The sequence below is a fragment of the Nestor notabilis genome, unplaced genomic scaffold (assembly GCF_000696875.1).
Source record: "Nestor notabilis isolate BGI_N333 unplaced genomic scaffold, ASM69687v1 scaffold6461, whole genome shotgun sequence".
NCBI classification, from domain to species: domain Eukaryota; kingdom Metazoa; phylum Chordata; class Aves; order Psittaciformes; family Psittacidae; genus Nestor; species Nestor notabilis.
The window spans coordinates 10,661-24,254 of NW_009914152.1; the positions used below are offsets into that span (position 1 = coordinate 10,661).

The 13,594-nt window shown below is 35.9% G+C and overlaps 1 protein-coding gene across 2 annotated transcripts in view; it reads left to right on the forward strand.

Moving 5' to 3' along the window:
* The first annotated feature begins 380 nt into the window (after window positions 1-380).
* The window catches only part of DOPEY1 (dopey family member 1), a 52,908-nt gene continuing 39,694 nt past the window's right edge, over window positions 381-13,594 (forward strand). Inside the window, exons 1-8 of one of the 2 annotated variants that reach the window (XM_010023505.1) lie at window positions 381-574; window positions 2,026-2,207; window positions 3,994-4,164; window positions 5,817-6,006; window positions 6,572-6,670; window positions 7,843-7,942; window positions 10,364-10,446; window positions 12,557-12,665. In XM_010023505.1, the coding sequence (XP_010021807.1) occupies window positions 437-574; window positions 2,026-2,207; window positions 3,994-4,164; window positions 5,817-6,006; window positions 6,572-6,670; window positions 7,843-7,942; window positions 10,364-10,446; window positions 12,557-12,665 (1,072 nt within the window). In that variant the 5' untranslated portion in view covers window positions 381-436. Of the gene's footprint in view, window positions 575-2,025; window positions 2,208-3,993; window positions 4,165-5,816; window positions 6,007-6,571; window positions 6,671-7,842; window positions 7,943-10,336; window positions 10,447-12,556; window positions 12,666-13,594 lie in introns of both variants that reach the window. The other variant, XM_010023507.1, reaches the window with a different exon arrangement.

Genomic DNA, 13,594 nt, shown 5'->3' on the forward strand with positions numbered 1-13,594 from the left:
CAGAAGGGCTGATTTGTGGAAAGGTGGGGTCTACTGGTGATGCACCCAGAGGAGAAAAAAAGAAAACAAAAAATACCACTTTGTTGCATTGTTTAGAATAAACAGTGCTTTTGGGAAGCAGTAGGGCATTATTTTTCTAGGGTGTTTTGTTTGGTTTGCAAGATTTTTTTGTTTATGTGGGTTTGGTTGTATTTTTAAATTAAAAACTGTGCAATATGTTTGCTTTGCTCAGGATTTTGCTGTAAACTGATTTCGTATTATAATCAAATTTCATTATTTCATAATGGCTTTGAGGAAAATCTGGCATTCTCTATACAGAATTGTTTTAATAATGTCTGCGGAAGCAATGGTTTCAGGGTTTCTTATTTCTTATTTTGAATAGGTGATGTCTGTACATGAATTGCAAGCTAGTCTCTAGTGGGGACCCTGTGGGAGGATGAACACGGAGGAGCTAGAGCTACTGACTGATTCCAAGTACAGAAACTATGTAGCAGCTGTTGACAAAGCACTGAAGAACTTTGAATATTCCAGTGAATGGGCAGATTTAATATCGGCACTTGGAAAGCTAAACAAGGTATGCCTGGCAGGTGCTCTTGGAAGAGATTCAGGAACTGACAAAGGGTACAGGTTTAAAAATGTAGAAGTGCAAAGTTCTAGTAGTCCAAGACTCTTGCGGATATTTTAGCAGTGAGTAAAATGTTAGGTATGTCTAAGGAGCAAACAAATCAAACAAACGCCTTTCTGAGACTTAGAGTTGAGTCTTTTGAAACTCTAAGTGGAGGGAAAAGTTATTTACATTTCTAGTGGAAATAAAGGCAACATCTCTTTTATCACTAATGTTTACTTCTAATTCAGTGTTATCAAAATAGGTGAAAAATAGTAGCCAGGATTAATATCAGCAGTATTTTTATGAAGCATGAGTTATAAAATGGGGTTCAAATCATTAATTGACCAGATAAAGTTATTGTTGTGATGCATTTTAACAGTTAATAAGTTGAACATGTAATATTGTGGTCTTTAAGATCAGTTTACAAATAAATACAGATCCTGATATCCTAGAATCATAAAATGATTAGGGTTGGAAAGGACCTTAAGATCATCTAGTTCCAACCCCCCTGCTATGGACAGGGACACCTCACACTAGACCATGTCGCCCAAGGCTCCATCCAACCTGGCCTTGAACACTGCCAGGTATGGAGCATTCGCCACTTCTTTGGGCAACCTGTTCCAGTGCCTCACCACTGGTAAAGATCTTGTTCTAATCAGTCCTGTGTATTTCTAGGGATCTCCAGTCAGGGTTATAAAGTACCCCTTAAACACACATTTTAGCAGGGTGAAGCTTTGCAGAAGTTGGCACAGAAAATTACAGCTCTGAAACATTTAAATTCTACCTCTAAATGTTGTGAAAATCAGGAATGACAGTACAGTTGACAATGCCAGTGGCACAATTTCTTTGAATAAAGTCTCATTTCTTTCAAATTTTTTTTTTTATTGTTATGTTTCCTGCTGCACTTGTATACAAAGTGAAGGCTATGATAACGGAGGCGGGGGTGGGGGAATCTAAAGATACAGATGCAACTCTCTTCCAGTCCTGAAGTGATTATATAGTTTCATGCAGTGGTGAAGTTCTATGTGTTGTCTCACTCTATAGTGGTTTCTTAAAGTTATCCCAGACTGACCACTTGCAGTTTTGTAGTCCTCTGGTAGCTACTGGCAATTGATTTTAACAAAGGGAGATCATAATTTTCATCTTCAAAAGGATGAGCAGAATGAAATGGACAATCTGTAAGTAAGGAGCCCATTGCAAGTGAAGTTTTAAATGCCTGGTAATGTGTCTATAGCAAGTATACAAGTGAAAGGCATTACAAAGAGAAAGCTCCATGGTACATCTTAAAAGCGTGTATTCTGGTTTGTTTTTTTTTTCTTTTTCTTGTGTTGTAACCTAGGTTTGTGTTGTGAGTTACTGACCATGTTCAGGAACTAATTTATAATTGTGCTGTTTTCCTTAATATGTTGATTTATCAGGTACTACAGAACAACGCAAAGTACCAGGTAGTACCGAAAAAGCTAACTATAGGCAAGCGCTTGGCACAATGTCTTCATCCAGCTTTGCCGGGAGGGGTTCATCGGAAGGCACTTGAAACATATGAGATCATTTTCAAAATCATTGGACCCAAGCGTTTGGCCAAAGATCTTTTCCTCTACAGGTACAGTAATTTAAACAACTCCATTCCAAATGCATAGTTGAGATGCTTTTGGTTTTGTGCCTTTGATAATATTGCTTTGTTATATAGCAGGAAATGATCAGTTTCTTTCCCTCATGTTACTGGTGCTTGTGTAATACTCTTCTCCCAAATACTGTATATTGGAAGATAAACGTATCACCTAAACTTGTGTTAGGAACCAACTTTAGATCTAGAAAACCTGAAGTTTATTACTTCTTCATTGAAATAAATGATTTTGTGCATGTCTGTACAGTAATGTAAGTGTTAACACTTATTTAAATGTATTCACATTACATTTTTCTATTTTAAGTGGTATTGGAAAGAATTTGAATATAGTTTATTGCAAGAAACTTTCTCTTCCAAGCAATCAAAAGGTTGCCTATTTTGTTAGAATAGGATGCAAGTAGAAAATTTTGCTCAGCCTGTAGAACTGATGATAATAAAAGAAAGTATAACCTTGAAATGTAAGTGTAGTGAAAATACACTGATTCCTAAATTTCCTGTAGGCTTTTGGTTGCATGGGGAGAGCAAGACATTTAGGCTATTTATTATATAATGCATAGAAGGGTGTGTGCATATATGCAGTCACACATGGTTCTTCATCTTTAGCTATCTCTGGAGATTAGAATTTCATCAGTTTGAGAAATAGTGGAATGAAATAGAACTCTGTTTTTCTGTTTAGGTAGCAAAGGTGTGTGTTAATGCTTGGAAATAAATTGTATGCCTTAACATCAGCTGTTCTGTTTTGCACTGTCAAGATGTTTATATATAGTTATATTTGGGGATGGGGGAATTTGTGTTTCCGCGTTTTTAAAGATACTGTGAATTTGTAGCTTACATTTTTGCCTTGTGCAGTGATTCAGTAGCTGCAATATCTTGTTAACAGTAAGTTCTAGGATAGTGGAAAATGCTACCTTGTGTAATGTAGCCAAAAGCCATTGTTACTGATGCTTGGAAGAAGACAGACATTCACATTAAGACATTATCAAAGATTCCAGTATTTTCATGAAAGCAGAGTGACAATGACTGAACATCAAATCTTGAAGCATGAGTAAGCGCCTTACAAAGAAACACTGTGGGGTGGTGTACTGGTTACTGAACAAAAAGACATTTTCTGCAGAAAAAAGAAACCAGTTAACAATGGCAAACAGTAGTTCTTCTGGATAGATAAAGGCAAAAATTGTTTTTATAAACATTTCTGGTACTTTAGAAAGATATCCCTTCCCCCTGCCACTGACATGGATAACATTGTGTGTTGTGTACACAAAGTTTTTGGTTTGGTTTCTTTTGGGTTTTGTTTTTTTGTTGGGTTGTAGATTTGTAGGTGTATATTTTAAGACCCTTGGCTCAAACTTAGATTATTTTTACTCTTCTTTCATTTTCTTCTTCATGCGTTGGGAGTCTTCTGACCTGAGTCCTCAGTGATTTTGGAAACTACAGATGTGTTCACATGTCTTTGATTATTGATACTCTTTGTACTAATTCATGATATTTAGTTACAATAGCAAAGATGTTTTTAGTATGTAGGTAGCTTCTGCTTAGCTGATCACATTTGTAACTTTTGTGAAGTTTCACTTACATTCATGGTAAGCTCAAAACTTGCATCCAATGTTTTCAGTTTTTTAAATGCTAGATGATAAACAGTGGGTTAAGTGTTAGTTTATTAAATTTAAGCCTATAACACTCTTAAGATGTAAATAAAATTGTCTCACGTAAGATTGTCTCACGTAAGAAGCTTCTTAAAACAGATACATTTTATTTTTCACAGTTCTGGACTATTTCCACTTCTTGCCAATGCTGCGATGTCTGTCAAGCCAACATTATTGAGTCTGTATGAGATTTATTACCTCCCTTTGGGGAAAACATTGAAACCAGGACTGCAAGGACTGTTAACTGGAATTCTACCTGGGTTAGAGGAGGGGTCAGAGTATTACGAAAGGTAAGATTAGATATGTTAATAAGGTGATGTGCTTGATTTGTTGGTGATTTTTTGGTTTTGTTTGGTTTTTTTTTTCTGCTGCTTTTCATCAAATACTTGTATATGGATTTATTTTATTTTTTTAAGATAGTTGGTATTTAATTTCATCCAGTCATATTAGTTGCAATGGAATAGTATGGCAGAAGATTCTTAACATTAGTTATGACAAATTAACTGTTAGTTGTTATTGAAAGGGAATTGACATTAAGTAGACTTAGTGTTATATGTTGGTCTCCCAAGTAACAAGCAATAGGACAAGAGGAAATGGCTTCAGGTTGTGCCAGGGGAGGCTTAGAGGGATATTAGGAAAAATTTCTTCACTGAAAGTGTTGTCAAGTTTTGGAACAGGCTGCCCAGGGAAGTGGTGGAGTCACCACCCAGCAGATATTTAAAAGACGTGTAGATATGACACCTAAGGACGTGATTTAGTGGTGGACTTGGCAGTGCCAGGTTAACAGTTGGACTCAATGATCTCAAGGGTTTTTCCAACCTAAATGATTCTGTGATTCTTGTAATGGATTGAGATATGTAACATGTTAGGAACAAGCTGCTTTGATTCTTTTCCATGGATTTCCTCTAAGGTAATACTGCCGTATTATTCCTGGTCTAAAATACATACCTTTGCTGAATTTAAGATAACAAACAAAGCTTCTGTCATTAAGATTTACTTGTTATGATATCTAAATTGTCATTAAGTATGTAAGAGACAGCAGTAATACATCTATCTAATCCACCTATAAAGGTTATTATTCCTTTTCTAGCAGAGTCGCCTGGGAAGTAATACCTCTTCTTAACTCTACTGGGGCTTAGGCTTGCTGGATATCTTGACTGTGGTATCTGGAGTGCTGGAATAGAATCTTAACGTATTAAAGGATGAAATTACACTCCAAGGCTATGAATTCTTGGAATTGTTCACACACTTACATGTTCTTGGTATTTCCAACTTCAGAAGCTAGAATTTTCACGACTTGTATGTGAAGAGCAGTTTAATGTTGTCTTTTTCTATTTCTGCGTAGGTGGATACATGCAGCGTAGTTGGCATCATTACAGCAGGGAACAAGGGCTACTGAGCTTGCCCCCTGGGGCCTGCCATAGCGTGTAGAGGTGCTGCCACATGAGTGGGAAGAAATGAGAACAGAGGAAGGGATTGCTTGTGCCCAAAGAATTGTGGTATTTTTATGTGCTGTTATTGCCAGTGGTGCTCAGTGCAAGGAATGAAAGGCCATTTGCTTGATTCTTTTTTTTTTTTTTTTTTTTTTTTCCCTGTAGCTATGCTTTCCTGCTGTCTCTCTGAAACCGCTGTCTTTAGCAACACTTGGCTTTAAGTAGCAGATGAGAAAGTCATTTGGTTCTTTGAACAGAAGGAGTACATAAGGAGAAGCTGTGGGCAGGCAAATGCATTTTGTAAGCCAGGTTGGCCCACAGGCTTGCTAGTTGGATCATACTGTTCAGGCTACATTTTAAGGCTCAGTGTATAACTGAGGCTTCTCTTGTCCTCTCAAAAGAAAGTTTTGACCTTCCTGTAACAAATAATTATTATACTTACTAGAACTTGAGGCTGGGGCAAGGGCTGTGATACATGCCCTGATTCAGCTGACTTGATTTTACTGCAGGACAAACACACTGTTGGAGAAGGTTGCCTCTGCTGTGGATCAGTCAGCGTTCTACAGTGCTCTCTGGGGTAGCCTCCTTACAAGCCCTGCAGTTCGTTTGCCTGGGATCACCTATGTCCTCTCCCATTTGAACAGGAAGCTTTCAATGGAGGATCAACTCTACATAATTGGCAGTGACATTGAATTAATGGTAATGTGCTATTAGAACAATAAAGATATTGGTCTTACTTATAACAATATACTTCAGGGAGGTTTAGATGTCTTCTGTATCTTTGAACATAGCCCTTGAAGACATAAAAATGCATGTTTATTATAGCTCCAGTTAAGCTGAAGTGTTTGTGCATGATAAACACTGCACAGATGAGTTAATGTTTCAGAGCTGCTTAAGTTTTGTATAAAACTTTCCATTCATGACACACTTCAGTTAAAAGTGGTTCAGTTTTGTTGTATGTTTTGAAAAATATAGAGAGTATTCCTTTGTCTTTTAAACTTACAGTATTCAGTGGTAATTAAAAAAAAGCAAAAGTTTAATGTTTTTATAGTTCAGGGAATCTATGTTGATTATATGTTTCCTCAGTGGTGAAACTTAATTTTTCTGTTTTATCTTGTTGCATTATTCAAAATTTTAAAATAACTGCATTTTGTACATATCGCTATTTATAAACAACTGTTCTTATTTTGTGCGTGTTCTCTTATATCTACCTTCTTAAAATAATACAATAAATAACAATTTTGGGGATCTGCTATTACTTCAGGTGGAAGCAGTAAGCACATCAGTGCAAGATACCAGTGTTTTAGTACAGAGGAGCACGTTGGACCTTATCCTTTTTTGTTTTCCTTTCCACATGAGCCAGGTAGGTTATTAACATGAGAGATGAATTGGCAAACTCCTAAATATACTCCAGTTCTTAAGTTAGTAGCAGTATTTAGTTGGTCTTTGTTAATGATTTTCTCCAAGATTGAGCGAGAGTCATAGGTAAGAGTTTCTTTGATAGATTTGGCTATTCTCATGTCGGGATGTCTGCCCTTCTGCTTTTTAACTTAACGCATTAACCTTGGAGTTAACTTTAACTTCTGTATATGCAAACCCAGTATAACTTATGATGTTTAGTCTATACAGAAGCTTTTAATTTGCTGCAATTTGATGAGAAAACAAATTATCTGTTCATGTGCAAATTTCAAATTCCCAGTGTTCAGAGCAGCAAAAGTTAGTCCTCTTAGCATAATTAATTCAGAACACTAGACAATTGAAAATTTTTCTTGCTTTTGGGTGAGTAGTTAGCCCTCAGCTAGCAGCAGTGGGAGATAGACCTTACAACCTCTAGGGTTCCTCCCTCCCACCTTACAACCTCTAGGGTTCTTCCCCCCCCCCTTTATTGGTAGTCACTTCCTGTTTTTAAATTATCCACATTTTGTGTTACTTCTAGAGGAAGACTTATATAAAGTTGATTCTCATCTTGTTAGAAATTATGGAAAATCTGCCCTTTCCTGTAAAAAGAACTGTGTTCTTGCTTGTTGAAGTGGTTCATTTACATTTATCAGTTACTATAAAAAGATTTGTGTCTCAATTTAGGTGCTAGAATGATGAAGTTATTAACACAGCTTTTTTAATACTAAAACTTACATAAACGTTTAAAGTAATAAGAGATTGAAAGGTATTTAAAATTTTTCAGATTTTTTTTTTTACGTTGGATTTTAGTTGAATTTGCTTCAAAGGCTTTTGCCTAATGAACAAAATGAAGTGTCTCTTAACAAAAGTGAGCTGTCAATGGAGTAAAGTATTTTTGCTGTTCATAAAAGGTGCATACTATTGCAATGTGATTGTTCCAAATGATAGTCATATTTTGGTATATTAAGAGCAACATTATGTTTTCTTGTACTATTCTGAATTCAGAAATGTCAGAACATGAAATTAACTATGTTTTAGTGTACATTAAGCTGCTAGCATAGATAACATAGCTGCTAGCATATGTTACTTTTCATAGTTAAATGTAATCAAATTTAATCATGTTTTTAACATCTTCAGGCAACACGTCCAGACATGATAAGAATTTTGTCAGCAGCCCTTCATGTAGTGCTGCGCAGGGATATGTCACTCAACCGAAGGCTTTATGCATGGCTTCTAGGTAGGTTTGTATTTTGTTTCATTATTCACCGAAAGTGGAAGAAGGATTATATGCTTATTAGCAGCATTTTAGAATATTGCAGAGAGAGATTATTGGAAAAATATATGACTTAATTTATATCGTAAAGAAAGGCACTGTCTGTCTCCATGGACGTAAAAGATGAAGAATGTTAACTCTTTCCTGTTATAGAAATGTCAAAAAATAAACCAACAACCAACCCAAAACCCCAAATAAACAAGACACAGCACTGTACCAGCTACTAAGAAGAAAATTAACTCTCTCCCAACCAAAACCAGAACAATAAATTCTTGGTAAATTTTTTCTATAGCAGCAATTGTGGGCCATATTCAGGGATTAGAGCCTGGTGCACTAGACCTGCATAAGTAGACATTGAAAGGCAATTTTTGTCTCCCTGAAAACTTAAAATGGCAAAAAAATAGAGAACAAGCATTATAGAGTGTAAGTGGCAGTTGGAACACAACAGCATAGAAGGGATGAAAATAAAAGAATGTTGAAAAATGTTGATATTACATTGATGGAGGCTTGAGTATGCACATTTTAAACTCTTAGATATTTGCATGGTTGAATTAAAGGATTGCCAATCTTTTCTGTTTTCCATGTGCCTAGAACATTATTTCAATGCCTTCCTGAGATAAAAATCAATCAATAGAGGACATGCACTTTTATGTCTATCAAATGGCAGAGTATCAATACAATTTTTTATATGAAACTGGAGACTGGGTAGAGAGACATAAAGTGGTTTCTCTACTTAGGGGAAGACTGTTTTACTGTCTGCTATTACCTGGTTTTGTTTGACTTCCCAGCTCACCAGCAAGCACATGTGCTTCTCAGGCTACCCAGGAGCCTTGATGCTATTGCATCTTTCCCAGCTAATGTTAAGACATCAGAGGCAGGTAGCCTGGGGGTGACTGGGGAGCAAGGAAGTAAGTAGTCAAGGGACATGAGAGAGAACTGAAATTACAGAGGGAGGAATGAAGTTAGCAGTAATGTTTTGTATGGCAGGATTGGTTTTGTTGCTGTAGATGTTGCAGGGATCTAGAAGATAAATATGAAAAAATCTCAGCTTCTTTTATAATTTCTCAAGATACTTACTTGCAAATTGCTCATCTTTCTTTAAATGACAGTGAAATGCTCTGTCATGTTCCACACCTACATTTTCCGATCTAGAGGAAAAAATTTCTAGATTAAACATTGCATTAATGTTTCATCTAAATTTGGTGGACTAGATATGTCTTTTTTGCTGTCACTAAAGAAGATATTTTGTGTGTTTAAAATACCATGCTGTTTTTTGTTGTGGAACCTCATTCTACAACTGTTCCATGAGCACAGTTTCCACTGAAAGATAGTATAACTTCAGAACACAGTTTTACAGTGACTATTCCTGGTCCTTTTTTGTGAACAGCTAGTGCCTCCATTTGCTATGTATTCAGGCAGATCTTCTGGCAAAATAGGGTGGTTTTTTTTCTTGTTTTAATTTTGACAATGTGCTGGTCTTATTGTGATATTCTGCTCCTAATTTAAAACATTGGGGCACAGGGGTCAGTTATGTTGGAAGACCCTCTGAAGCCTGATGTTCCATATGACATTATTTCAGTGTTAGCTATTGCTTCCTGTTGTTTTATAGCTGGGAGTGGTCTATTAACATTCTCAAGGCATAAAAATCTGTTGCATCACTTTAAACACAGGTTAGTTTAACCGTTGTTAACAGTGCTTAAGTTGCTGCTAAAGGGTATGCACCTTCTCACCCTTGCCTTCTATTTTTGTTACTTCAGGACAAAGACTGTGGAAAATACTTCTTTGGAATGGGGTCATATCCTGACCTACTTTGTGATTTTTCTTTTTAATTTTTTTCCTTAAGCCTGGTTTTTTTAAAGACACAAACTTACAAAACAAAGATTTATCTCCTTCATTTAATTTTGAAAAACAAAGTTTATTTTGCGTAGTATGACTGATATTCTCTCGAAGTACCTTAGTCATGTCAGAATGTTTTGCTGGTTATCTCTTTATATGTAGTGAAGTTTGTGTTCCCATAATATTAATGCTGAAATATTTTTGTTGGATGGGGTTTCTTTGAAGGTACTCTAGTACTATGTGGTTTGTGCAGTGTTAGCATTTATTTCTTTTGTATAAGTAGCAATTTGGTTAATAATGTTGCATCAAACTTAAGGTTGTAATTTGTATGCAAACTGCTTGCATGGAAGTATCACTTAGTTTCCTGTATTTAACTTTATAAAATCATCTTTCTCTTGCCCACATTACTTGGACTTCATCTTGGTAAGTTATCAATTCTAGTGTGTTGATTTCTAGTTTAAAGAGATTGGCAAAATACTCTATTAAGAGACAAATATTTATTTGCCTATTCTTTGCTTGAAGGTTTTGATAACAATGGTGCCCTTATAGGACCCAGAAGTACAAGGCACAGCAATCCTGAGGAGCATGCCACTTACTATTTCAACACCTTCTCTAAGGAGATGTTAGTCCAGGTAGCTATACGATCTTTTATTGTGGTATATATCTTCATAAATGAATGCTAATCAAAGTTGCTGTATCCTTATCTTTTGACTTCTCTTTTCTGTCTTTTTGTGGTATTGTGTCCTATGCTTCTAAAATCTTATCAGAGGAAAAAGGGAAACGTGGAATTTCTTTAGAATAATAGTGTGATCAGGACAAATACTAAATTTCTCTCTTTCCTTTTCCACAATGGATGTGTATCATACATGGAAGATATTTAATTGTTGAGCCCAGAACACTGGAGCCTTTTTTTTTCCATAAAACTGAATTGGAGAATTCTCTTCTACTTCTGTATATCTGGAAACTCCTCTGTCTCCTGAGAATCAGAAAAAATTGATCAGATAGAAGATCTGAGTAAGAAGAATCTTCCTGCCCTCTATGCATGGAGAGTGTCTTTTCTGCTGTCCACTTGCAGTCAGAATAGTTGACCAAATTGGCAGTAAAGCCTTACTAAGTGAGCTGAGATAACCTGGCCTCAAGAACTGTGCTCTCCTCTCACCTTAATTAAAGTATACAAATGTCTTTCAAGATGCTGTGAATCTGACCTTGAAATCAGGAAGACATTTTATCATTAAGGCAAATTAATAAGGTCATGATTTCACTGATATTCAGTCAGAATTGTGGTGCTGTATATGGAAATGAGAGTGGGGATTCCAATATTAGTAGCTGACATAAGAATATTTAGCTCATCACAGCTTAAAGCTGATACCTATCACAGAGCTAGCACTTTTAGTTTTATCTGAAGGTAATGAGATATGCTCTTCTACTGATGCGAAAGAGACCCCAGAATTCCAGTGCAGCAAGGACCTCTTTGGTGCACTCTCACCCTTCTTTTGTCACCTTTCTGCCTCCCATGGCTGATGATGATTCAGAAATTATCCAAGTCTAGAGGAGAGGCCTGAATGAGATACAATTTTACTTGTAACATCTGTGCAAAATGTCGTGAGCATCTAGCAATTTAGGCGTTTGTTAATAGATTGCAGTCTTCTTTTTAAATCTGTCCCTCTTTCTAGCTTAATCAGTGTCATTAGAGCTTTTCTGTCTAGAAAGATTAACAGCGGTGTGGAGTTGATATAGCCCATTTGATTATTTTTTTTATTTTTGGTAGCAAGCACTACTGCTACAGTAGAATGGAGAGTGGCCAATTTTTATGATGGGGATAGTTCACTTTGTTTTTGCTTTGAAGTTTTTTACAGGCATTAAAGTCAGTGGCTTGCTCTATATAATACAAATAGCATATGCCTTCTAAAATCATTTGCTGTCCTTTGAAAGATTTGAAAATATTGTGTCTTTCTGCCTTCTCTAGCAGTCTCTTTGTGTGTTCTTTTATCCAGTCCAACCCATCTTACTGATTGATACAATGTACTGAAAATTCTGACCTACAGGCATATTCAAGTACAGCAGGGTAATACTGACTGATAATACTTGGTTTGTAGCAAGGTCAAACCTGTTTTCCTGACTCTCTTTCCCATCCCTCTTCTTTGTCCTCCTTTTTTAGAAGACATGAAAGAGACAAACTAGTTTTGACTCGGACAGCGAAGCCAGCCACAGAGAGAAAACTAAGCAAAATCTCTGGCAGATTTGTTTGGCTTTTTTTGTAGTTCTGCAGGTCATTCCCTAAACTGCTTCAGTATGGAAATTCAGTTTTCCCATTTGTTTTGAAGTTGTCATTGCTATTTAGTCAGCTTAGTCAAGAAAGTTTTCTGCCACATAGGTTGGTATATCCTAGGTGGACAGATTATTATTTATTAAGCCCTTAATATCTACATGCCTTACCTTTGCAAATAATTTCTTCATCACTTTTTATGTCTTTTATTCTTAGAAAACTTTGAGTTGGTATCTGTTTATAAATTTTATTTTGACTTTCAGTGTATACATGTTACCAAGTTCTGTTCCACAGAAATATTCTCGCAGGCAAAGTCGAGAGAATATTTAAGTGTGGAATGAGCTGCAGTGAGATGAAATAGTAGTCCCCCCTACTGAGAATTTTCCCTTTATACACAGCTTTTTTTGCATGTTTCTTTTAAAAACTGTTTTCTGGTTTTAATTTTTGTTTTCCTGATACATTTTTGCTCTTTGTAGGCAATGGTTGGAATATTACAAGTTAATGGGCATGGAGAAGAAAGCACATTAATGCAAGACTTAAAGCCTTTTCGAATTCTTATCAGTTTGCTCGATAAGCCTGAACTAGGTAATTTTCATATTAACTTCTAGTCTTTAACTCATTTTACATGGTATTGCTTTGAGATTTTTTTTCTCTTTTCTTGGTCAAATTGAAAAAGCTGTATTCTTAGTACTGGCAGGTTAGCTAGATTTCTTACATCTTCCAAGCTTGGTGTATGTTTTGTATTTAATGTATTCAGTAGATTTTGCCAAATGCAATTTCTACTACTTGAGACAGAGGAAATTTTAACTTAAAATCATGGAGAGAACTGACTGCATGTTTTAAGAAATGCAGATCTTTTCCATTTCTTTAATTGAATAGTGACTTTCACTGTTTTAAATGTCAGCTGTTGCTTTTGGGGAATAGTCTGCACTTTCTTCTAATAATGCACATTAGGATGAGAGATATTAAGAAGAAAACTTCATTTTCAGAAGATTTTTTTTATTATTATTATTTCATGGGTGGTTTGGGAGGGGTTGTTGTTGTGTTGTGGGTTTTGGTGTGTTGGGTTTTTTTTTGTTGTGGGGTTTGGTTTTTTGGTTTTTTTTTTTTTTTGGTGGTGTTCCCCCCTCCCTGCCCTCTATCGCTAAAAGTGTTTAAATGCACTTTTTAGCAGGTGTGTGCAGAGGACTGTGGAATAAAAGTAGATGATACAAAAGTATTTGCAGCTGTTAAGTATTGGATATCTTGCATTTTTCTTTGGAATATGAGTTCTGGAGATGACTGAAAAAATTTTTTTTGAGGTCTATTCTAACATTTGGAGGTGAGATAATAAAAGCATAAAAATATAACAATTAAAAGAGTACAACTTGACAGGAAATGGTGAAGACAAACCACAAAGAACAAAATAGCATAATTTGTCATCTTCCTGGTAATATGTGATTCCTAGGGGTCGGTTTAAATTTTCAGAGGCAATGTGTACATTAAGATTTCATGAAGTATGCAGACCTATGAGG